This window comes from Macaca thibetana, chromosome 15, assembly GCF_024542745.1.
Source record: "Macaca thibetana thibetana isolate TM-01 chromosome 15, ASM2454274v1, whole genome shotgun sequence".
Lineage (NCBI taxonomy): Eukaryota > Metazoa > Chordata > Mammalia > Primates > Cercopithecidae > Macaca > Macaca thibetana.
Genome location: NC_065592.1, coordinates 47,265,516 through 47,287,865, shown reverse-complemented (window position 1 = coordinate 47,287,865; position 22,350 = coordinate 47,265,516). Strand labels below are relative to the sequence as shown.

General features: G+C 42.6%; 2 protein-coding genes across 3 annotated transcripts in view; one reads left to right on the top strand and one right to left on the bottom strand.

Moving 5' to 3' along the window:
* Window positions 1–22,350, top strand: part of UBE2R2 (ubiquitin conjugating enzyme E2 R2) — a 115,733-nt gene that overhangs the window by 73,299 nt on the left and 20,084 nt on the right. For both annotated transcript variants that reach the window (XM_050760827.1, XM_050760826.1), the window contains exon 2: window positions 8,528–8,614. In XM_050760827.1, coding sequence (XP_050616784.1) covers window positions 8,528–8,614 — 87 coding nt within the window. The remainder of the gene's footprint in view (window positions 1–8,527; window positions 8,615–22,350) is intronic.
* LOC126937419 (spermidine synthase-like) lies at window positions 12,545–13,819 on the bottom strand. The gene has a single exon (XM_050760829.1). It carries the CDS (start codon window positions 13,751–13,753, stop codon window positions 13,055–13,057), a length of 699 nt encoding a protein of 232 aa, XP_050616786.1. The 5' UTR covers window positions 13,754–13,819; the 3' UTR covers window positions 12,545–13,054.

Genomic DNA, 22,350 nt, shown 5'->3' with positions numbered 1-22,350 from the left:
GGGTTTCTCCATGTTGGTCAGGCTAGTCTCGAACTCCCGACCTCAGGTGATCCGCCCACCTCGACCACCCAAAGTGCTGGGATTACAGGCATGAGCCTCCACACCCAGCCAAGACATTTTTTAAGACCTAAAGATTTGACTACACAGACAACATTGTTTTGTTATTTGTTTCTCAAAAGGATAATCTCATTTGTCCATAGAAATGAGATATAAGAGGTTATAGTTCCAAGGACCAGATTCCTAACTTTAATGGAAGTTTTCATAATCCTCTTTTGTCTATATATATATTATATGTCTGTATAATAAAATGATTTGGGAAATATAGTCCCCCTTATTTTGTTTTCTAAAAAAAAATTTGTTTAGAGTTATTATTTCTTCCTTGGTAGAATTTGCTGTTGAAGTTACCTGGCTCAGGAGATTGCTTTGTCTGAAGGTTTTAGATACAAATTCAATTTCTTTAATATATGCCTATTCAGATTATGTATTTATTCTTAAGTAGCTTTGTATTTTTCAAGTAATTTGTCTGTTTAATATTATTTATTGAATTTATGAGCATAGAGTTATTTATAATATTCCCTTATTCTTTTAATACTAGTACGATCTGTAGTACTGTCTCCTATTTTATTCCTGGTATTGGTTGGTAATTTGTGTGTGCGTGGTGTTTTGTTTTGTTTTTTTCTTTCAGTTGATCAGTCTCGCTAGGGGCTTACTAGTTTTCTTGATGGTTTCAAAGAGAATCAGCTTCTGGTTTTATTGATCACCCACACACACACCCTGCAGTTTTCCTATTTTTCAATTTAATTTCTGCTTTTATGTCAGTTTTCTTTCTTCTGCTTGCTTTTAGTTTAATTTCATAGTCTCTCTTTCCCTTTCTTTCTCTTTCTTTCTTTCTCTTTCTCTCTCTCTCTCTTTCTTTCTTTCTTTCCTCTTTTGTTTTGTTTTGTTTTGTTACGTTTTGTTTTTTTGAGACAAGGTCTCACTCTGTCACCCACCCTGGAGTGCAGTGACAGGATTATGATTCACTGCAGCCTCAACCTCCCAAACGTAAGTGATCCACCTCAGCCTCCCAAGTAGCTGGGACCTCAGGGGTGCACCATCACGCCTGTCAACTTTTTGTATTTTTCGTAAAAATGAGGTCTTACCATGTTGTTCAGGCTGTTCTCCAACTCCTGTGCTCAAGCAATCCACCCGCCTCGGCCTCTGTAAGTGTTGGAATTATAGGTGTGAGCCACTGCACCTGGCCTAATTTTGTATTTTTCTCATTTTTTTTTTTTTTTTTTTTTTTTTTTTTGAGGCGGAGTCTCGCTCTGTTGCCCAGGCTGGAGTGCAGTGGCGCGATCTCGGCTCACTGCAAGCTCCGCCTCCTGGGTTCGCGCCATTCTCCTGCGTCAGCCTCCCAAGTAGTTGGGATTACAGGCGTCTGCCACCATGCCCAGCTAATTTTTTGTATTTTTAGTAGAGATGGAATTTCACTGTGTTAGCCAGGATGGTCTTGATCTCCTGACCTCGTGATCCGCCCACCTTGGCCTCCCAAAGTGCTGGGATTACAAGCGTGAGCCACCGTGCCCGGCCATTTTTCTCATTTCTTTTTTTTTTTTTTTTTTTTTTTTTTTTTTTTTTTTTGAGGCAGTGTCTCGCTCTGTCGCGCAGGCAGGGGCGCAATGGCCGGATCTCAGCTCACTGCAAGCTCCGCCTCCCGGGTTCACGCCATTCTCCTGCCTCAGCCTCCCAAGTAGCTGGGACTACAGGCGCCCGCCACCTCGCCCGGCTAGTTTTTTTGTATTTTTTAGTAGAGACGGTGTTTCACCGTGTTAGCCAGGATGGTCTCGATCTCCTGACCTCGTGATCCGCCCGTCTCGGCCTCCCAAAGTGCTGGGATTACAGGCTTGAGCCACCGCGCCCGGCCCCTCATTTCTTAAGTAGAAGCTTATATTATTGAAATGAGACGTACATCTTTTCCAGTGCAAGCAATTCTAAAGATTTCCATTTGAGTATTGCTTTAGGTGTATGTTACAGATTTTCATTGTCATTTTTTTCATATTCAATTAAACAATTTTCTAAGTAACTTTATGGCTTCCTCTTCATACTGTGACATGTACAGTTATGTAATTTCCAAATATTTGGGGATTTAGTAAATATCTTTGAATTTAGAAAGTCAAAATTTCTGGCGCTATTCAGTGTGGTTAAAGAATATGCTATGTATTATGTCAGTTCTTTAAACTTTGTAGATAGATGTTGTACATTCCAGAATATGGTACGTCTTGGTGCATGTTCTGTGTGTCCACAAAAATAATTTGTATGCTGCTGTTGTTCGGTGGCTTATTGTCTTCTGTATCCTTACTGAGTTTTTGTCTCCTTGTACTTTAGACCAGGGGTCCCTATCCGATACTGATCTGATACCACTCTGTGGCCTGTTAGGAAGCAGGCCACACAGCAGGAGGTGAGCTCTGCCTGTAGTCAGATCAACTCGGGCATTAGATTCTCAAGGAGTGCGAACCCTGTTGTGAATTGGGCATGTGAGGGATCTAGGTTGAGTGTTCCTTGTGAGAATCTATCTAATGCCTGATGATTTGAGGTGGAACAGTTTCATCCTGAAATACCCACCTCACTACCCTTCCCACTCTTCCACCCTCTTGTCCGTGGAAAAATTGTCTTCAATGAAATCAGTACCTGCCAAAAGAGTTGGGGGCCGCTGCTTTAGACTGTTGAGAGAGAAGTGATAGTATCTTCAACTGTAATTGTGCATTTTTCTATTTTTCCATTAGGTGATAAAAGTTTTTAGTTACATAATTTTGTGTTCTAAAGCTCTGTTGTTACTAGGTGCACACACAGTTAATATTATGTCTTTTTTGTGAATTGATCCCCTTATGAAATTACCCTCTTTATCTGTGACAATGTTCTTTGTTCTAAAGTATATTTCTCTGTTATTCAGATAGCCACTCCAGCTTTATTAACTAATCTCCAGTTAGTTTAGATTTCACCAGTTTCTGCACTAATGTATTAAGGTATAATTCATATACCATAAAATTCACCCTTTTAAAGTATACGGTTCAGTAGTTTTTAGTATATTCAGACGGTTGTACAGCCATCACCACCATCTAATTACAGAACATTTCATCATCTCAGAAAGAATCCCCATACTCATTAGCACTCATTAGCACTGTATTCTTCTGTGCCTCCATATCATCATCTTAATTCAGAGTCCAGTTCAGGATAGCACACTGTATTAAGTTGTCTCGTCTTTTTGGTTTCCTCCAGTCTTTGATGGTTTCTCCACCTTTCTTTATTTTTTGTGACCTTGACAATTTTTGAAGAGGGTGGGTTAGATTTGGCAGAACATTCCTGCATTTGGGTTATCTGATGTTTTTCTCCTGACTAGAATGGGGTTATAGATTTTGGGGGAAGAATACCACAAAGTTGAAGTGCCTTTCTTGCCACATCATATCAGGGAGGTCATGATACCAATATGATTTACCGCTAGTGATGTTAACCTTGATCACTTGGTTAACATGTCTGCCAGATTTCTCTACGGTAGAGCTACTATTTCTTTCCGTACTCTATTGTTAGAAAGTGAGTCATTAAATCCAGCCCACACTCTAGGGAAGGGGAATTCAACTTCACCACCTGAATGTGGATTATGATTATTTGTAGTACTACTGTAAGGAAGATTTGACCCTTCTCCACCAATATTTTTCCATTCAGTGGTACTTATCAGTGTGTACTCATTTATATTTATTTCATATTTTGGGTAACAGTATTACATTGTGTATTTTATAGCTTAGATTGTCCTAGTTTTGGCCATTAGGAGCTCTTGCAGGTTGGCTCCTATGCTGTTTTGAAACACTCCAATTTGTTTTCTTTAGCACTTACTTTTTGGCATTATAAGATGCTCTTTATTTTTCCTGCTGCAGATTTTAGAATCAGGTGTTTCACCAAAGGGCCCCAGTTCCTTTTATTGAATAATGATATTTTATATTATTATTTTTTGAGACGGAGTCTCACTGTGTCGCCCAGGCTGGAGTGCAGTGGCGCAGTCTCGGCTCACTGCATCCTCTGCTGCCCAGGTTCAAGAGTTCTCCTGCCTTCGCCTCCCAAGTAGCTGGGATTGCAGGCACCTGCCACTGTGCCTGGCTAATTTTTGGTTTTACTATGGATGGGATTTCACCATCTTGGCCAGGCTGGTCTTGAACTCCTGACCTCGTGATCCACCCGCCTAGGGCTCCAAAAGTGCTGGGATTACAGGCATGAGCCACTGTGCCGGCCGAATAATGATATTTTAGAAACCAAGATCTCTGAGGGACCTGGGTTTTTGGGCTCCAGCCTTTTTTCCCCCCAGTCAGCTTTATTGTGATTTTAATGCATGTATCATACAATTCACCCATTTATTAAAGTATATAGTTTAGTGATTTCTAGCATATTCACAAAGTTGTGTAACCATCACCAAAATCAATTTTTGAATACATTTTGTCATCTGAAAAAGAAACCCTGGGCTGAGGATAGTGGCTGATACCTGTAATCCTAGCACTTTGGGAGTCTGAGGCGGGTGGGTCACCTGAGGTCAGGAGTTTGAGACCAGCCTGGCCAACATGTCGAAACCCTGTCTCTACTAAAAATACAAAAATTAGCCAGAAGTGGTGGCACATGCCTGTAATCCCAGCTGCTCGGGAGGCTGAGGCAGGAGAATTGCTTGAACCCAGGAGGTGGAAGTTACATTGAGCCGAGATCACGCCACTGCACTTCACCCTGGGCAACAGAGCAAGACTCTGTCTCAAAAAATAATAATAATTTTAATTGTGTCCCATTTCTTTTTACTTTTGTTCATTGTGTTTTTGGTGTCACATCTACAAAACTTAGTGAATGCAAGGTCATGAAGATTTACACCTATGTTTTCTTTTAAGAATTTTATAGTTTCTCTCTTAGTCCTCCAATTCAATTCATTGTTGACGCTATCTGGAGATAGCATCAGATTCTATACGTTAAGGACTCAGTCCCACAAGAAAGACTGCCTCCATTTTGGATGCCTATGGCAGACTGATACTCCTGATGAAGTGGATTTCCACTACTCCCCTTAAAAGAATAAGGTCAGTAAGGCCGGGTGTGGTGGCTCACGTCTGTAATCCCAGCACTTTGGGAGGCTGAGGCAGGCAGATCACAAGGTCAAGAGATCGACACCAGCCTGGCCAACATGATGAGACCCCGTCTCTACTAAAAACTACAAAAAATTAGCTGGGCATGGTGGCATGCCCCTGTAGTCCCAGCTACCCGGGAGGCTGAGGCAGGAGGATTGCTTGAACCTGGGAGGTGGAGGTTGCAGTGAGCCGAGATCGCGCCACTGCATTCCATCTTGGTGACAGAGTGAGACTCTGTCTCAAAAAATAAATAAATAAATAAATAAAAATAAGGTCAATACATTGACCTATCTTCAAATTCCCTATTCCTTCTACTTGCTCAAATCTGTTGCTCAGCACTTTTTTTTTTTTTTTTTTTAGTTTCAGTTTTTATACTTTTTAAATTTAGTCATGAAAAGAAATGAACAGGCCAGGTGTGATGGCTCACACCTGTAAATCCCAGCACTTTGGGAGGCTGAGGCGTGGGGATTGCTTGAGCTCAGGAGTTTAAGACCCAGCCTGGGCAACATGCTGAAACCTCCAGCCCCACAAAAAAATTAGCTGGGCATGGTGGTGCATGCTTGTAGTCCCATCTACTCAGGAGGCTGAGGTGGGTGAATCACTTGAGCCCAGAAAGTCAAGGTTGCAGTGAGCTGTAACCCAGTGCACTCTGTCTAACCTGGGTGGTAGAGCAAGACCCTGTCTCAAAGAATCAACAGTTTTTGTACTTAACAACTTAAGAATCTATCTCTCTCTCTCTTTTCCCCCTCCCACACCCATCCCCTTTCTTTTCTTTTCTTTTCTTTCTTTTTTTTTGAGACAGGGTCTTCCTCTGTAGCCCAGCCCTGAGTGCAGTGGTATGATCATAGCCCACTGCAGCCCCAACCTCCTGGGCTCCAAGTGATCCTCCCACCTCGGCCTCTTATGTAGCTGGGACCACAGATTCACCACTGTACCCGACTGATTTTTAAATTTTTTGTAGAGATAGGGTCTCACCACCTTGCCTAGGCTTGTCTGAAATTCTGGGCTCAAGGGATCCACCTGCCTCAGCCTTCCAAAGTGCTGGGATTACAGGCATGAGCCACCACTTTATGTGGATTTTAAAAAATAATTTATCTCATTATTGATATTCAGTATTTATGGGTGAGATACCATTCTCATGCTTTCCTTTAAGTTATTTAGCCATGGTTTTCTTTAGTCCTTTGAAATGTTTAAAGGTTTAAAGATAAGCTTATTTAGTCTTTGCCTAGTAACTTTAATACTTAGGTTTCCAGTTTCTATTGATTCTTTTTTTTCTCCTGTTGTATGGACCATACTTTTGTTTTACTTCATACCTTGTAATATTTTACTGAAAACTAGAAATTTAAATAATATACAGTGACACCTGCAGAAATCCAGTTCTCCTCTTCCCCAGGGTTTTTGTTGTTACCATTGCTGCTGCTGTTGTAATTACTGTTGGCTTGCTTAGTGACTTATCTTACTTAATTATATAATGTCGATATTATTTGTTATGTGTGGCCAGTGAATTCTCCACTCAGCTTAGTGGTCAGGTAATGATTGAACAGAGATTTCCTTGATTTTCTAGAACCAGTTAGTCACTTGGAATTTGTGGAGAGGCTCTGCGCATGTGTCATTGCATGCCTTCAACTAAATTCAGACAGGCAGTTGCAAACTCTTTACTTTCTGGTTGCATACATTCTCAAGTTAAGCCAGAGGTATAAAGTTAGGGCCTTCTTAGGGCTTTCCTGAGCATGCACATAGCACTGGGCATGTGCATAGCCCTAAACATTGTCGTGGTCTTATAGACTCACAATAATTTGTCAGAGCTTTTCAGAACCATAATGGACAACTCTTAGCCCAGCCCAGCTTTTCCTTTAAGTTTTTTGGGTCGTCTGTTTTGTATTTTCCACTGCCTTAGGTACCTTTAAGGTTAAATAGTTGCCTGCCATTGTTTTCAACAAAGCTGCCAGGGAAAACATTTTCACATTGGCCAAGCTCCAAATCCGATCACATGTAGACAGCCTTGCAAGTGGAGTTTTCTAGGGAACCACTAGAAAGGTCAGCTAATGACAGTTCTCTGGGAGTAAGGCTTTGGCGAAATGCCAGGCCATTGTATCCTCTCCAGGGCCTGTCAGCTTCCTTGGTTTTAACTTTGAATGTGTTTTAAGGCTGCTGCACAGCTAGAGTATAGGAGATTGGATTCGGGTAAGTTAAAACCACATAGCTTGATGTTCTTACTGAATGTCAGCCATTTTCTTTAAATATCTACTCCTTGAATTGTTGCAAGCCTCTGGTTATTTTCTGGAATTCTGAAAATGTTGATGCTTACAATTTTTGGCAATTTGCCCATTGCTTTTATGGAAGAGAGAACTTGTCAGGTTTTCTGGATTTCTTCATACTTAAAATATGGGGATACTGCAAAGGACATTCACTGCAACAGGATTTATAACAGCAAAGGTGTGAGAAACAACCCAAATGCCCAAAATAAGGAAATAGTTTTATAAAATGGTTCATCTAGGTATACATTTGATGGAGTATAATGCAGATACTATCAGTCACCCATGTAGAGAGAATATTTCATGATGTAAAAAAAATGTTTATAATGTGATATAGATGAAAAAAGCAGAATACAAAATACAGTATGTTAAAGTTTTTAAAAATAAGTTTTGTAAGGGAAATCAGCAGTGTGAGCATTTATTATTTCTGGGTGATAGAATGACAGTTAAATTATGTGAGTAAAAAGAAAAATACGGTTGTTCCATATTGTGTACCCTAAAATGAGATTATTTTGTTATAAAAATAAAATGTATTTGTAGAGTATTGTTTTTCACTCGTGAGCTAAGTTAAAATTGTATTTATGTATGTGTATGTGAGTGAGTGTGTGAGTTTTGGTGACTTAAAATAGCCTTTTATAGGGGCCGGGCACGGTGGCTCACGCCTGTAATCCAGGCACTTTGGGAGGCTGAGGCAGGTAGATCACGAGGTCAAGAGATTGAGACCATCTTGGCCAACATGGTGAAACCCGTCTCTACTAAAAATGCAAAAAATAGCTGGGCGTGGTGGCGTACGCCTGTAGTCCCAGCTACTCAGGAGGCTGAGGCAGGAGAATCGCTTGAACCTGGGAGGCAGAGGTTGCAGTGAGCTGAGGTCACGTCACTGCACTCCAGCCTGGCGACAGAGTGAGACTCCGTCTGGGGGAAAAAAAAAAAGATAACCTTTTATAAATGTTTGAAGGGGTGCTGTAAGAACATACTAATGACCCTGGCGCTGGGGATAACAAAGTATGTCTGAGCTACTTTAATCTCAAGAGTTTACTCTGTGAAAGGAGCTTTGTTTCTGTGGGTGTAGTAGGGTGAATTATTAGGCAGATGAATAAGTTTTAGTCTCATTTATCAGCATTTCATTTTTTTTCTTTTCAGGCGCATATTAAATTTCCTATTGACTACCCCTATTCACCACCTACCTTCAGATTCTTGACCAAAATGTGGCACCCCAACATTTATGAGGTAAGAGACATCCATCATAAATTTCTCTGAAGTTTTTTTTTTTTTTTAGTGAGTACTTTAAAATAGCTTGTCTGTCTCAGCACACTTTGATAGTTAGGCTGTTGTAGCCATAGAGAAATACTAATGATTTTGCACTTCAGTTAACAGTTTCTGGATTAATTATTTAACATTAGTGTAGTTTTAAAATACCTTGTGTATATTCCAGTTAAGGATTTGGACTTTAGACTTTTGCTGCTCAGTGCTAGAGTTATAATACACATGTGTTTAACACATGCATTTAAAAAAGTTAGTAGATAATGTCATATAAATTTATTTGTGTGCCTATCCTCTAACTTCACAGCAAGGGTCACCTGTTCCTATGATGAAAGATTCAGCTTTTGGTGGGGGGAGCGGGATTTATCCCATTACATTTGGACTGGCCTCATTTTAGGAGTTGCTGCTGAACATTTGAGAGCCTCTTTTGGAATAAATTCAAGGTGAGGTTCTTCTACTAGACAAGTGCACATGCCTGGGGAAAGCATTTCTAGCTTTCGTTGATGAAACGTACTTAGCTTTGGGCTAATCCATAAGGATACTAGAATAATGCATTCTGTTTCTCAGGATGATGTATCAGGGCCCACTAGTTTTTTTCTTTTGAGGCTACTCTTTACTATTCTAGAAGTATGTGTGTGTTTTGTTTGTTTGTTTGTTTATTTGTTTTTGAGACAATCTCGCTCTGTAGCCCAGGCTGGAGTGCAGTGGCGCAGTCTTGCTCCCTGCTACCTCTGCCTCCTGCCTCCCGGTTCAAGCAATTCTCCTGCTTCAGCCTCCCAAGTAGCTGGGATTACAGGCACATGCCACCATGCCCAGCTCATTTTTGTATTTTTAGTAGAGATGGGGTTTCACCATGTTGGCCAAGCTGGTCTTGAACTCCTGACCTCGTGATCCACCCACCTCAGCCTCCCAAAGTTCTGGGATTAAGGCGTAAGCCACTGTGCCCGGCCTACTATTCTATAAGTGTGTTTTTAAATCTCCAAATGTTTTGGGGATTTTGCAGGTATCTTTCTGTTGGGAACTTCCAGTTAAATTCCACTGTGATCTGAAAGCAGACATTGTATGATTTCTATTTTTAAAAATTTGTCAAGATGTAGTATATCTTCATGCAAGTTTCATGTGAGCTCAAGAACAATGTGTAATCTGCAGTTACGGTTGTAGTAGTCTATAATGCTCATTATATACACTTGATGAATGGTGTTGCTGAGTTCAGCTTGTCTTTACTTATTTTCTGCCTGCCAGCTCTGTCCATTTCTAGATGGCTTGAGGTGGCTGGAGTTGGGCTTTACACTTCTTCCAGGTCATATAGGCTGTGATAAAACTTGGGCAGGTTTGTAGTTAAGTAATTTCTCCTGAGGACAGACCTTGTTAAAAAGAGCAGAAGATTCTGACTTTTTTTTTTTTTTTTTTTGAGACCGAGTCTTGCTCTGTCTCCCAGGCTGTAGTGCGGTGGTGCAATCTTGGCTCACTGCAACCTCTGCCTCCTGGGTTCAAGCAATTCTCATGCCTCAGCCTCCTGAGTAGCTGGGAGGCTGGCTAATTTTTGTGTTTTTAGTAGAGATGAGGTTTTGATGTGTTGGCCAGGCTGATCTCAAACTCCTGACCTCAAGTGGTCTGCCTGCCTCAACCTCCTAAAGTTCTGGGATTACAGGTGTGAGCCACCGCATCCAGCCCTGACTTACTTCAAAGTGGTTTCTTTTCCCCTCCTGCTGCCAGAACACAAGGGGTTGTTTGACCTATAGTCACTGTGAAAACCTGGTAGAACTCTAGGAGGTAAAACTCAAAAAAATACAGGGGTGCCCACTAACTAAAGGGGCTGGAGTTTTTTACTCTGAGGTTTGTCTATACTGGGCCTCTAGCATTTTGTCAATTATATAGTTCAGGGTTTTGTACACCGGGACTGATGGAATTTTCTCCTCCTGGGTTTCTGCTCTGATAAGTTGTGATTCTCTGTATCTGCCAGTCTCAAACTCCTCACCTCAACCTCCCAAAGTGCTGAGATTACAGGCGTGAGCCACCGCACTCGGCCTGTCACTTCTTTAAAAACAAAACATTTGTGTTTGAAAAATATCTACACATTTATGGGATATGCATGCATTTTATTGTAGAAAAATTCATTATGAATATGGGGAAAAATTGTATATCATGATCTAATGGTAAATCTTGAAAGAACTAAATAGCCTATGTACTGAAAAAAAAAGTGGAAAGGGGAGTGTAATTACCTACCTACACTTTGTTCCTGTCAACGACTCCTTTATCCTATTTTTTTTTTGTTTCTTTTTTGAGAGATGTTTGGGAATTAGGTAACTGAGATGGTAACAGTATGTATATGGCTTTAAGAGTAATTAACTCTCTGCTGGGTGTGGTGGCTCATGCCTGTAATCCCAGCACTTTGAGAGGCTGAGGTAGGAGGATCACGATCAGGAGTTCCAGACCAGCCTGGCCAATATGGTGAAACCCCGTCTTTACTAAAAATACAAAACTTAGCCGGGCATGGTGGTGCGTGCCTGTAGTGCCAGCTACTCAGGAGGCTTGGGCAGAAAAATCGCTTGAAGGGAGGTGGAGGTTGCAGTGAGCCAAGATCACGCCACCACACTCCAGCCTGGGTGACAGAGCGAGACTCCATCTCAAAAAAACAAAAACAAAAACAAAAGTAGTTAGCTCTCAATTGCAAGACAAAAGCTTGGTCCTTCTCACTTCTCTCTTGCTATCTAATATCTATATATACACTACATAATTGTAAAGGCAAAAACCTTTAATTATTAGACAGGGACATTGTTATGGTCTGGATTTTGGTGTCACCCATGAATGGTATTAGCATCCTTACGAAAGAGGCAAGAGAGAACTGCCTTGCCTCTTCTCCCATAAGGATGCAACAAAACAGGCGCCATCTGTGAAAAACAAGCCCTCAACAGACCAAATGTGCTGGTGGCTTGGTCTTGGACTTCGCAGTCTCCAGAATTGTGAGCAATAAATTTCTGTTGTTAGTATATTACCCAGTCTAAGTTATTTTGCTGTAGCAACCCAAATGTACTAAGACAGATATCAAAATACTTCTGTGCATACTGAACTCAGTTTGAACTTAGGAAACAATGAATTATTTCTACAGACTCTTTCCTACAAAAGGAAGATAATGTTGTTACACAGAACAGTGTATTCACTGTTGTTTATTTATATTGTGTCAAATATTAAACAATATTTAGAAAGCTTATTTCTAAAAAGAAAACTATATATCATTTCGTACCAGTCTGTTCTGTCTGAAAAAGAAAAATTAAGATGTCTTACATAAAAAACAGACTGTGGAAAATGACACAGCTGCCCCAGTGTGCTCATATATATGGAATTGAACTCCAAATTCAAGACCCTAGAGTGGGTTCTCCATTTCTTGCCTAAAAGCAATTTAAAGGTGGCCAGGAATGGTGGCTCACCCTGTAATCCCAGCACTTTGGGAGGCCAAGGCAGGTGGATCACTTGGGGTCAGAAGTTCGAGGCCAGTCTGGCCAACATGGTGAAACACTGTCACTACTAAAAATACAAAAATTAGCCGGGTGTGGTGGTGCACACCTCTAGTCCCAGCTACCCAGGAAGCTGAGACAGGAGAATTGCTTGAAGCCAAGAGGTGGAGGTTTCAGTTAGCCAAAATTGCACCACTGCACTCCAGCCTGGGTGACACAGATTCCGTCTCAAAATAACAAATAAATAAAATAAAAGCAATTTAAAGGTGATGTTAGCTCAGTTTCTGGAGCAAAGGTACTTCCAACATCCACAGGGCCAAAAAAAAGAACTGATGCATGACTAAGATGGCAAGAATCTAAAGCAATTTCAATGCTTGGGATGCTGCTATGAAAAAATGAGACCACTGCAAAACCATATTGCAACGAAAAAGATTACAGAATGGTTTTTTTTTTTTTTTTTTTTTTTTTTGCTATAAATACACGTGTTTGGTGAGTGAGGGGCAACAGAAGGCAGAGAGATGGCGCTGTACACAGCTGGTATAGGCTTGGAGGTGGAACGCCAGAGAGACAGACACACAGACAGTCCGCCTAGCAGGGCAGGCCGGGCAGCATTCTGGGGCTTGTAACACTTGGTTGGTGGGCGAGAGCCGGGAGGAGGTCTGGCCCAGGGCTAGAGGGGCCGAGGCACCCTGCAGGCTCCAAGGTCCGAGGTCCTGGGTGGCATCCGCGGTGGCACCTGGGCTCAGCTCACGTCATTCAGGGCCTTGCGGGCAAACTCGGGCAGCACGAAGGCGGCGCGGTGCACATCGGAGTTGTAGTACTTCAGCTGCATCTGTGCCACCTGCTGCTGCGTCAGCGGCTGCACCGGCTCCTGGAAGTTGGTGCTCGGGTTCTTGCTGCACAGCATGAAGCCGATCTGGCCGCTGGGGTAGGTGGGGATGGTGCAGTAGGCCTAGGCCACCACGGGGAACAGGGACTGGCAGAACTGCCGCATCTCCTTGATGAGGTCCAGGTGCAGCCACTGGCACTCGCCCTGGCAGCAGAGGACACCATCTTCCTTGAGGGCCCTCTTCATAAGCTGGTAATAGGACTCCTTGAAGAGACTTTCGGCGGGGCCCATAGGGTCTGAGGAGTCAGTGATGATCACATCGAAGGCATCCTGATTCTGTTTCATGAACTCAAAACCGTCACCCACATGTAGGGTCAGCTTCGAGCTAGAGTAGCCAATGGCCATGCCTGGCAGGAACTTCTTGGAGACTTGGATGACATCCTCGTCTATCTCACACTGGACCACAGACTCCACGGAGGGGTGCTTCACCACCTCAGGCAGGACACCTCCATCTCCGCCCCCGATGATCAGCACCTTTCGCGGGTTGGGGTGGCTGCAGAGAGGCAGGTTGGCGATCATCTCCTGGTAGGAGAACTCGTCCCTCTCCGTGCACTGGATGACACCGTCCAACACCAGCACGTTGCCATAGGTCTTACTGCGGAAGACTAGGATGTCCTGGTAGCGCGAACGCCGGTGGTGGAGCAGTTGCTCCACCTGCAGCGACAGGGCCTGGCCGGGCCACAGACTGCAGGTCTCGCGGAACCAGCCCTCGCGGATGGCGGCGGGGCCGGATGCAGCGGGGCCATCGGGGCCGGGCTCCATGGCGGGCGGGCGGCGCGGGGCGCGGGCCCGGGACTGCAGGCCGCGCGGAGCCGCAGCACAACGGGACCCCAGAATGGTTTTTTTGTTTTTTGGTTTTTATTTTTTTTTTTTTTGAGACGGAGTAGTGCGATGGCATGATCTTGGCTCACTGCAACTTCCACCTCCCAGGTTCAAGCGATTCTCCTGCCTGAGCCTTCCAAGTAACTGGGATTACAGGCATGTGCCACCACACCTGGCTAATTTTATATTTTTAGTAGAGAGGGGCGTTTCACCACATTGGCCAGGCTGGTCTCAAATTCCTGACCTCAGGTAATCCACCTGCCTCAGCCTCCCAAAGTGTTGGGATTAATAAAATTATATAGCCTGGTCAACATGGTGAAATCCCATCTCTGCTAAAAATACAAACATCAGCTGGGTGTGGTCACGTGCCTGTAATCCCAGCTACTCAGCAGGATGAGGCAGGAGAATCGGCTTGAACCTGGGAGGTGGAGGTTGCAGTGAGCTGAGATGGAGCTAAGGCCAGGCTCAGTGGCTCATATGCCTGTGATTAATCCCAGCACTTTGTGAGGCCGAGGTAGGCGGATCACGAGGTCAGGAGTTTGAGACCAGCCTGGCCAACATGGTAGAACTCTGTCTATACTAAAAATACAAAAATTAACCAGGCGTGGTGACGGGTGCCTGTAATCCCAGCTACTCAGGAGGCTGAGGCAAGAGAATTGCTTGAACCCAGTAGGCGGAGGTTGCAGTGCCACTGCACTCCAGCCTGAACAACAGAGCAAGACTCCGTCTTGTGGGGAGGGTGGGGGTAGGGGAAGAAGTGATAAATCATATTTAGGAAGTAAATTTGATGTTGTCAGAGGAATCACAAGAAACTCTCACGTAACTATTAACCTTCACCGCAGTATGGAAATGGTATCAGAATTGAAATTTTTGAGGGCCAGTGTTGGTATTTGTGGTAATAGAGATCTAGAGACCCCATCTGGCTGAAAATAGTTTCTTATGTCATGTTTTTGTTGTTGTTGTTGTTGTTTTGAGATGGAGTCTTGCTCTGTCACCCAGGCTAGAGTGCAATGGCGTGATCTTGGCTCACTGCAACCCCCGCCTCCCGGGTTCAGGCGATTCTCCTGCCTCAGCCTTCTGAGTAGCTGGGATTACAGGTGCCCGCCACCGTGCCTGGCTAATTTTTGTAGTTTTAGTAGAGACGGGGTTTTACCATCTTGGCCAGGCTGGTCTCGAACTCCTGACTTCGTGATCCACCTGCCTCTGCCTCCCAAAGTGCTGGGATTACAGGTATGAGCCACTGCACCTGGCTCTTATGTCATGTTTTTAAAAAGACGGGCGTGGTCAGGTGTGGTGGCTCACGCCTGTAATCCTAGCACTTTGGGAAGCCAAGATAGGCAGATCACTTGAGGCCAGGACTTTTTAAGACTAGCCTGGCCAACACAGTGAAACCCCACCTCTACTGAAAATAGAAAAAATTAGCTGGGCATGGTGGTGCATACCTGTAATCCCAGTTGCTCGGGAGGCTGAGGCATGAGAATCGCTTGAACCCAGGAGGCGGAGGTTGCAGTGAGCCAAGATCGCACCACTGCACTCCAGCCTGGGCAACAGAGTGAAACTCTGTCTCAAAAATAAAAAAATAAAAAAAAGACAAGCGCTTTGGTCACAGTTTGTTAAATATATGTATAGATATATTACTGCAGCCCCCAAAAGTTGTAAATAACTGCTGTGTTACATGAGTGAATTTATTTTAAAATTGTCTTCTCCTTTGAATTAAAGCTGCAAAACTTTTTTTGTTGTTGTTGGCTGGGCACAGTTTCTTATGCCTATAATCCCAGCACTTGGGGAGGCTGAGGCAAGTTCGCCAAGCATAGTGGCACATGCCTGTAGTCCCAGCTACTTGGAAGGCTGAGGTGGGAGCGTCACTTGAGCCTAGAAGGCTGCAGTGAACTGTGTATATGTACGTGTGTGTGTATATATATTTATATTTTCATCATTACCATGTTTGTGAAATTCATTAGTATCAAGGGAAAACTAAGGAAATTTGATAGGAATTTGTCATCAGTGATTGTACTGCACAATCTGTTTCCTTTCTGCTTTGCACTGTGTTTAGTGAGCCTTAATATATATGTTACTGGTTACATTCTGGTCATACTGTTAAAAAGTAGACAACTAATGAGCACCATATTTTTCACAAACTGTATTACAATGAGAGTTCATATAACACTTTCTTTACTACAGACTTCACAGATACGACAACATATAGAATTTCACTGTTCCTTAGTACTTAAACATATTTAATAACAGACATTAATTTTTAGAGCAGTTTTGGGTTCATTACAAAATTGAGGAGAAAGTTCAGAGAAAAGTTGATGATTATTTTATTAATAGTTACTAGTGTGTTGTAGAATACAGGATGGAGCTTTTTTTGAAAAGATAAGTTGCTCTATGGGAATATACATTATAGGCTTATCTATATGGTACATTAGCCATCATTTAGAACATGTTAGTATTTAGGCCACTAGATTTGTACTTTTCAGAGCTGAGCTCTGGTTTGTAAATAATTTGTCACAAGCAGAGTTTTATGCATATTTATGTAATTCTTGGATTTACAGATCTTACGCATTTTCTCTTAACATTTTAAGGTACAGGGAAAAGGTTTCCTAAGTATTGACATGCCCAAATTTGGCCATATATCAGAATCATGTGGAGAAGTTATTAAAAAGAATCCTGAAAATTGTTATTTAATTGGATTTGGATGGGGTGTAGGCTAGATAATTCTTCATTTTATCTTGTAGAATCCCCATTCTAGAGTCCAATAACTCCCCCCCCCCGCAAAAAAAAGAATTTATTGAGATGAAATTCACATACATAAAATTAACCATTTAAAGTAAACAATTGGCAGGGAGATCCCTGGAGCCCCCGAGTTCGAAGTTGCAGTGAGCTATAATCATGCTTCTGTACCAGCCTGGGTCACAGAGCAAGACTGTATCGTTCATTCATTCATAAATAAATAAATAATCAAAAATTCAATAGCATTTAGTACGTTCATAATGTACAACTACTATTAATACCTCTGTAGTGGCAAAGCATTTCCATCACTCCAACTTAAAATACACTACATATTAAGTAATTTCTTTCTGTTCCCATATTCCCTCAATCTCTGGCAACCACTAATCTGCTTTCTTTCTTTATAGATTTACATATTCTGGATATTTAGTATAAATAAAGTCATATAGTATGTTTCACTCAGCACAATATTTTGGAGATTCATCCACCTCGTAGTATATATCAGTACTTCATTCCTCTTCATGGCTGAAGAATATTGCATTATATAGATATACCACAATTTGTTTCTACATTCATCTTTTGATGGACACATTTGGATTGTTTCTCCCTTTTGTATATGTGAATAGTGCTGCTCTGAACACGCATGTGCATGTACTTCTTGAGTACCTGTTTTCAGGTCTTTGGGTTACATACCTAGGAGTGCAATTGTGGGGTTAAATGAGAATTCTGTGTTTAACTTTTATTTATGTATTTATATATTTATTTTTTGAGACAGAGTCTCGCTCTGTTGCCCAGGCTGGGGTGCAGTGTCAGGATCTCAGTTCACTGCAACCTCTGCCTCCTGGGTCCAAGCTATTCTCATGCCCCAATCACCCAGGTAGCTGGGATTACAGATGTGCACCACCACGCCCAGCTATTTTTTGCATTTTTAGTAGAGATGGGATTTTGCCAGGCTGATCTAGAACTCCTGGCATCAAGTGATTCACATCCCTTGGCCTCCCAAAGTGCTGGGATTACAGGTGTGAGCCACTGCACCCAGCTGACTTTCTTTCTTCTTTTTTTAACCCATTTTCCTATTAGTGCTGGGATTACAGGCATGTGATCCACTGTGCCCAGCTATCTTTTAAATGGACTGCTAAACTTTTTTCCCATAGCAGCTGAACTGTTTACATTCCCACCAGTAGTGTGTGTTCCAGTTTCTTTACATCCTTACCAACACTTGTTATTTTCCTTTCTTTATAAAAAGGCTAGGTGCAGTGGCTCACATCTGTAATTTCAGCACTTTAAAGGCCAAGGCAGGAGGATTGCTTGAGGCTAGGAGTTTGAGACCAGCCTGAGCAACGTAGCAAGATCCCCATCTCTATATTAAGAAAAGTAGGATAAAATACAGCTATCCTAAGTGGGTATGAAGTGGTAGCTTATTGTGGTTTTGCTTTGCATTACCCACATGGCTTATGTTGAGCATCTTTTCATGTGCTTATTGGCCATTTGTATATCTTCTTTGGAGAAATGTCTGTCCTAGCTCATTTTTAATCTTTCATTTATTTTGGGGGAATGGGGTCTTGCTCTGTTGCCCAGGCTGGAGTGGCCCAATCACGGCTCACTGCAGCCTCAAACTCCTGGGCTCAAGCAGTCCTCCCATGTCAGCTCCCAAGTAGCTGGGACTACAAGTGTGTGCCACCACACCTGACTAATTAGTAAAATTTTGGGGGGCCAAGGTGTGGTGGCTCACACCTGTAATCTCAGCAGTTTGTGTGGCCAAGGTGGAAGGATTGCTTGAGCTCAGGAGTCAAGGCAAGCCTGAGTAACAGCGCAACTCCATCTCTATAAAAAAATTTAGGCCGGGCGCGGTGGCTGAAGCCTGTAATCCCAGCACTTTGGGAGGCCAAGACGGGCGGATCACGAGGTCAAGAGATCGAGACCATCCTGGCTAACACGGTGAAACCCCATCTGTACTAAAAAAATACAAAAAACTAGCTGGGCGTGGTGGTGGGCGCCTGTAGTCCCAGCTACTTGGGAGGCTGAGGCAGGAGAATGGCGTAAACCTGGGAGGCGGAGCTTGCAGTGAGCTGAGATCCGGCCACCGCACTCCAGCCTGGGCGACAGAGCGAGACTCCATCTCAAAAAAAAAAAAAAAAAAATTAAAAATTATCCACGTTTGGTGGCTCTCATCTGTGGTCCCAGCTACTTGGAAGGCTGAAGTGGAAGGATCACTTGAGCCTGGGAGGTAGAGGCTGCAGTGAGCTGAGATTGCACCACTGCACTCCAGGCTGAGAGACAAAGTGAGATCTTGTCTCTTTATGTCACCCAGGCTGGTCTTGAACTCCTGGCCTCAAGGAGTCCTCCCTGCTCAGCCTCCCACAGTGGTGGAATTACAGGCATGAGCCATTGCACCTGGCCTTCCCTATTATTGAAATGGATATCTTTTTGTTACTGAGTTTTAGGAATTCTTTATATATTATATATATTAAAGCCTTATCAGATATATGATTTGCAAATGTTTTCTCCCATTCTATAGATTGCCTTTTCACTTTCTTGATAATGTCCTTTAGATGCATAAAAGTTTTCCATTTTAATGAAGTGCAGTTATTTCCAAGTCTTTAATCTATTTTCAGTTAATTTTTGTATATGACATAAGGTAGGAGTTCAGTTGCATTTTTTTGTTTGTAGAAATCCAGTTGTCCCACCACCATTTATTGAAGAGTCTGTTTTTTTCCCCATTGAATGGACTTGGCATCCTTGTCAAAATCAATTGGCCATCAATGTATTGGATTATTTCTGGACTCTCACTTCTAAATTATGTTCCATTGGCTTATATGTCTGTCATTATGCCAGTACTGAATAACGTGGTTGTCTTTGTAGTAATTTTTAAAATTAGGAAGTGTGAATCCTCCAACTTTTTCTTTTTCCAAATTGTTTTGGCTCTTTGGGTCCCTTAAATTGCTCTGTGAATTTTAGGATTACCTTGTCAATAACTGTAAAACGGGAAGTAGGATTTGATAAGGATTGTATTGAATAAATCTGTAAATCAAATTGGAGAATAGAACCATCTTAACATCACAACTCTATGTTTTTTCAGGTCTTTTAAAATTTATTTGAGCACTGTTTTGTAGTCTTTCTTTCTTTCTTTCTTTTCTTTTCTTTTCTTTTCTTTTCTTTTTTTCTTTTTTTCTTTTTTTTTCTTCCTTTCTTTCTTCCTTTCTTTCCTTTCCTGTCCTGTCCTGTCCTTTCTTGTCTCGCTCTGTAGCCCAGGCTGGAGTGCAGTGGCGCGATCTTGGCTCACTGCAAGCTCCGCTTCCCAGGTTCACGCCATTCTCCTGCCTCAGCCTCCCAAGTAGCTGGGACTACAGGCACCTGCCACCATGCCCGGCTAATTTTTTGTATTTTTAGTAGAGACAGGGTTTCATCGTGTTAGCCAGGGTGGTGTCGATCTCCTGACCTCATGATCTACCCACCTTGGCCTCCCAAAGTGCTGGGATTACAGGCGTGAGCCACCGCGCCCGGCCTGAGCCCCATGTCTGGCCTGTAGTTTTCAGCGTACAAGTCTTTTCCCTTCCATGACTAGATTTATTCTCTCTCTCTTTTTTTTTTTTTTTTTTTTTGAGATGGAGTCTCACTCTGTTGCCCAGACTGGAGTGCAGTGACTCATACTCAGCTCACTGTAACCTCTGCCTACTGGGTTCAAGCGATTCTCCTGCATCAGCCTGCTGAGCAGCCGGGATTACAGGCATCAGCCACCAGGTCTGGCAAATTTTTTGTATTTTTGAGAGACGGGGTTTCACCGTGTTGGCCAGGATGGTCTCGAACTCCTGTCCTCAAGTGATCTGCCAGCCCCGGCCTCCCAAAGTGCTGGGATTACAGGTGTGAGTCACCCCGCCTGGCCAGATTTATTATTTTAAATGACAATTATCAATGGAATTGTTTTCATAATATCCTATTAGGTTATTTTTGCTAGTTTATAAAAATAAAAGTGACTGAGTTTTGATTATGTATCATACAACTTTCCTGAGTTTATTAGCTTTTGTAGCTTTCCTATATAGGATCATGTCATCTGTGTATAAAGATGCTTTTCTCCCCTTCAACTCAGTTTCCTTTTTTTCTTTTCCTTGTCTAAGTACTCTGGTTAGAAATTTCCAGTACAATGTTAAATAGCAGTGGTGAAAGCAGGCATTCTTGTCAAGCTCCTGATTTTATTTTAGTCTTTCAACATTGTCACCACTGAGTATGATGTTAGCTTTGGTTTTTTTTTTTTTTTTTTTTTTTAGATGGAGTCTTACTCTGTCGCCCAGGCTGGAGTGCAGTGGTACAATCTCGGCTCACTGCAACCTCCGCCTCCTGGGTTCAAGTGATTCTCCTGCCTCAGCCTCCTAAGTAGCTGGGACTACTGGCGCCGTGCCATGCCTGGCTGATTTTTTCCTTTGTTTAGTAGAGATGGGGTTTCACCGTGTTAGCCAGGATGGTCTTGATCTCCTGACCTGGTGATCTGCCTGCCTCGGTCTTCCAAAGTCCTGGGATTATAGGCGTGAGCCACAGCGCCTGGCAGCTGTGGGTTTTTAATAAATGCCCTTTATCATGTTAAGATAATTCCCATCTAGTCATAGCTTTCTGATTGTTTTTATCATGAAAGAGTGTTAGGTTTTGTCAAATCCATTGTCTGTGTCAATTTGGATGCCTATTTTCTAATAATATGTCATTTCGAAATGCAAATCTGTTCAGTTCATTCCACTACTAAGAAGGTTGTGTTTTTTTGTTTGTTTTATAAACATGTTATGCTCTGAACCAAGTAACACACTTCTGTGGCCTAATTTTTTTTTTTTTTTTTTTTTTTTTTTTTTGAGACAGAGTGTCGCTCTGTCGCCCAGGCTGGAGTGCAGTGGCGCGATCTCAGTTCACTGCAAGCTCTGCCTTCCGTGTTCACGCCATTTTCCTGCCTCAGCCTCCTGAGTAGCTGGGACTACAGGTGCCCGCCACCACGCCCAGCTAATTTTTGTATTTTTAGTAGAGACGGGGTTTCACCGTGTTAGCTAGGGTGGTCTCAATCTCCTGACCTCATGATCCGCCTGCCTCGGCCTCCCAAAGTGTTGGAATTACAGGTGTAAGCCACTGCACCCGACCCTGTGGCCTAATTTTTATGCTCTATTCTTCATCAAAACAAGGCTGAGGTAGGTAGAATAATGGTTCCCCCAAAATGTTCACATGCTAATCTCTGGAACCTGTGAATTTTAGGTTCTATGTCAAAGAGAGGTTAAAGTTGTTAATCAGCTGACCTTAAAATAGGGAGATTATTCTGGATTATCCAGGGGAGCCCAATGTAATCACAAGGGTCCTTAATAGTGGAAGAGGGAGGCATAAAATTAGTTAGAGGAGATGTGACTTTGGAAGAAGGGCCCAGAAAAATGAGACATTGACATTGCTTTGAAAATAGAAGAGGGAAGTCCAAGGGAAAAGATTGGCGTTTAGTAGCTAGAAAGAGCAAGGAAAGGGACTTCTCTTAGAGCCTCTAGAAGGGAATGCAGTGCTGTCAACACATTGATTTTAGTCCTGTGAGAGACATGATAGACTTTGACCTACAGAAATGTAAAATAAGTTTGTGATGTTTACACCAAGTTTATGGTATTTTATTACAGTAGCAATAGAAAACAAATACAAGTACCCAAGCAAATTTTATTCTACCATTTATATGTTGGCTTGTTTTTCCAGTAAAACTTTTTTTTTTTTTTTTTTAAGATGGAGTTTCACTTTCATTGCCCAGGCTGGAGTGCAATGGCGCAATCTCAGCTCACTGCAACCTCCGCCTCCCGGGTTCA

Excerpts from the sequence above, each read along its gene's own strand:
- LOC126937419 (XM_050760829.1), bottom strand. The coding sequence starts at position 13,753 with ATGGAGCCCGGCCCCGATGGCCCCGCTGCATCCGGCCCCGCCGCCATC.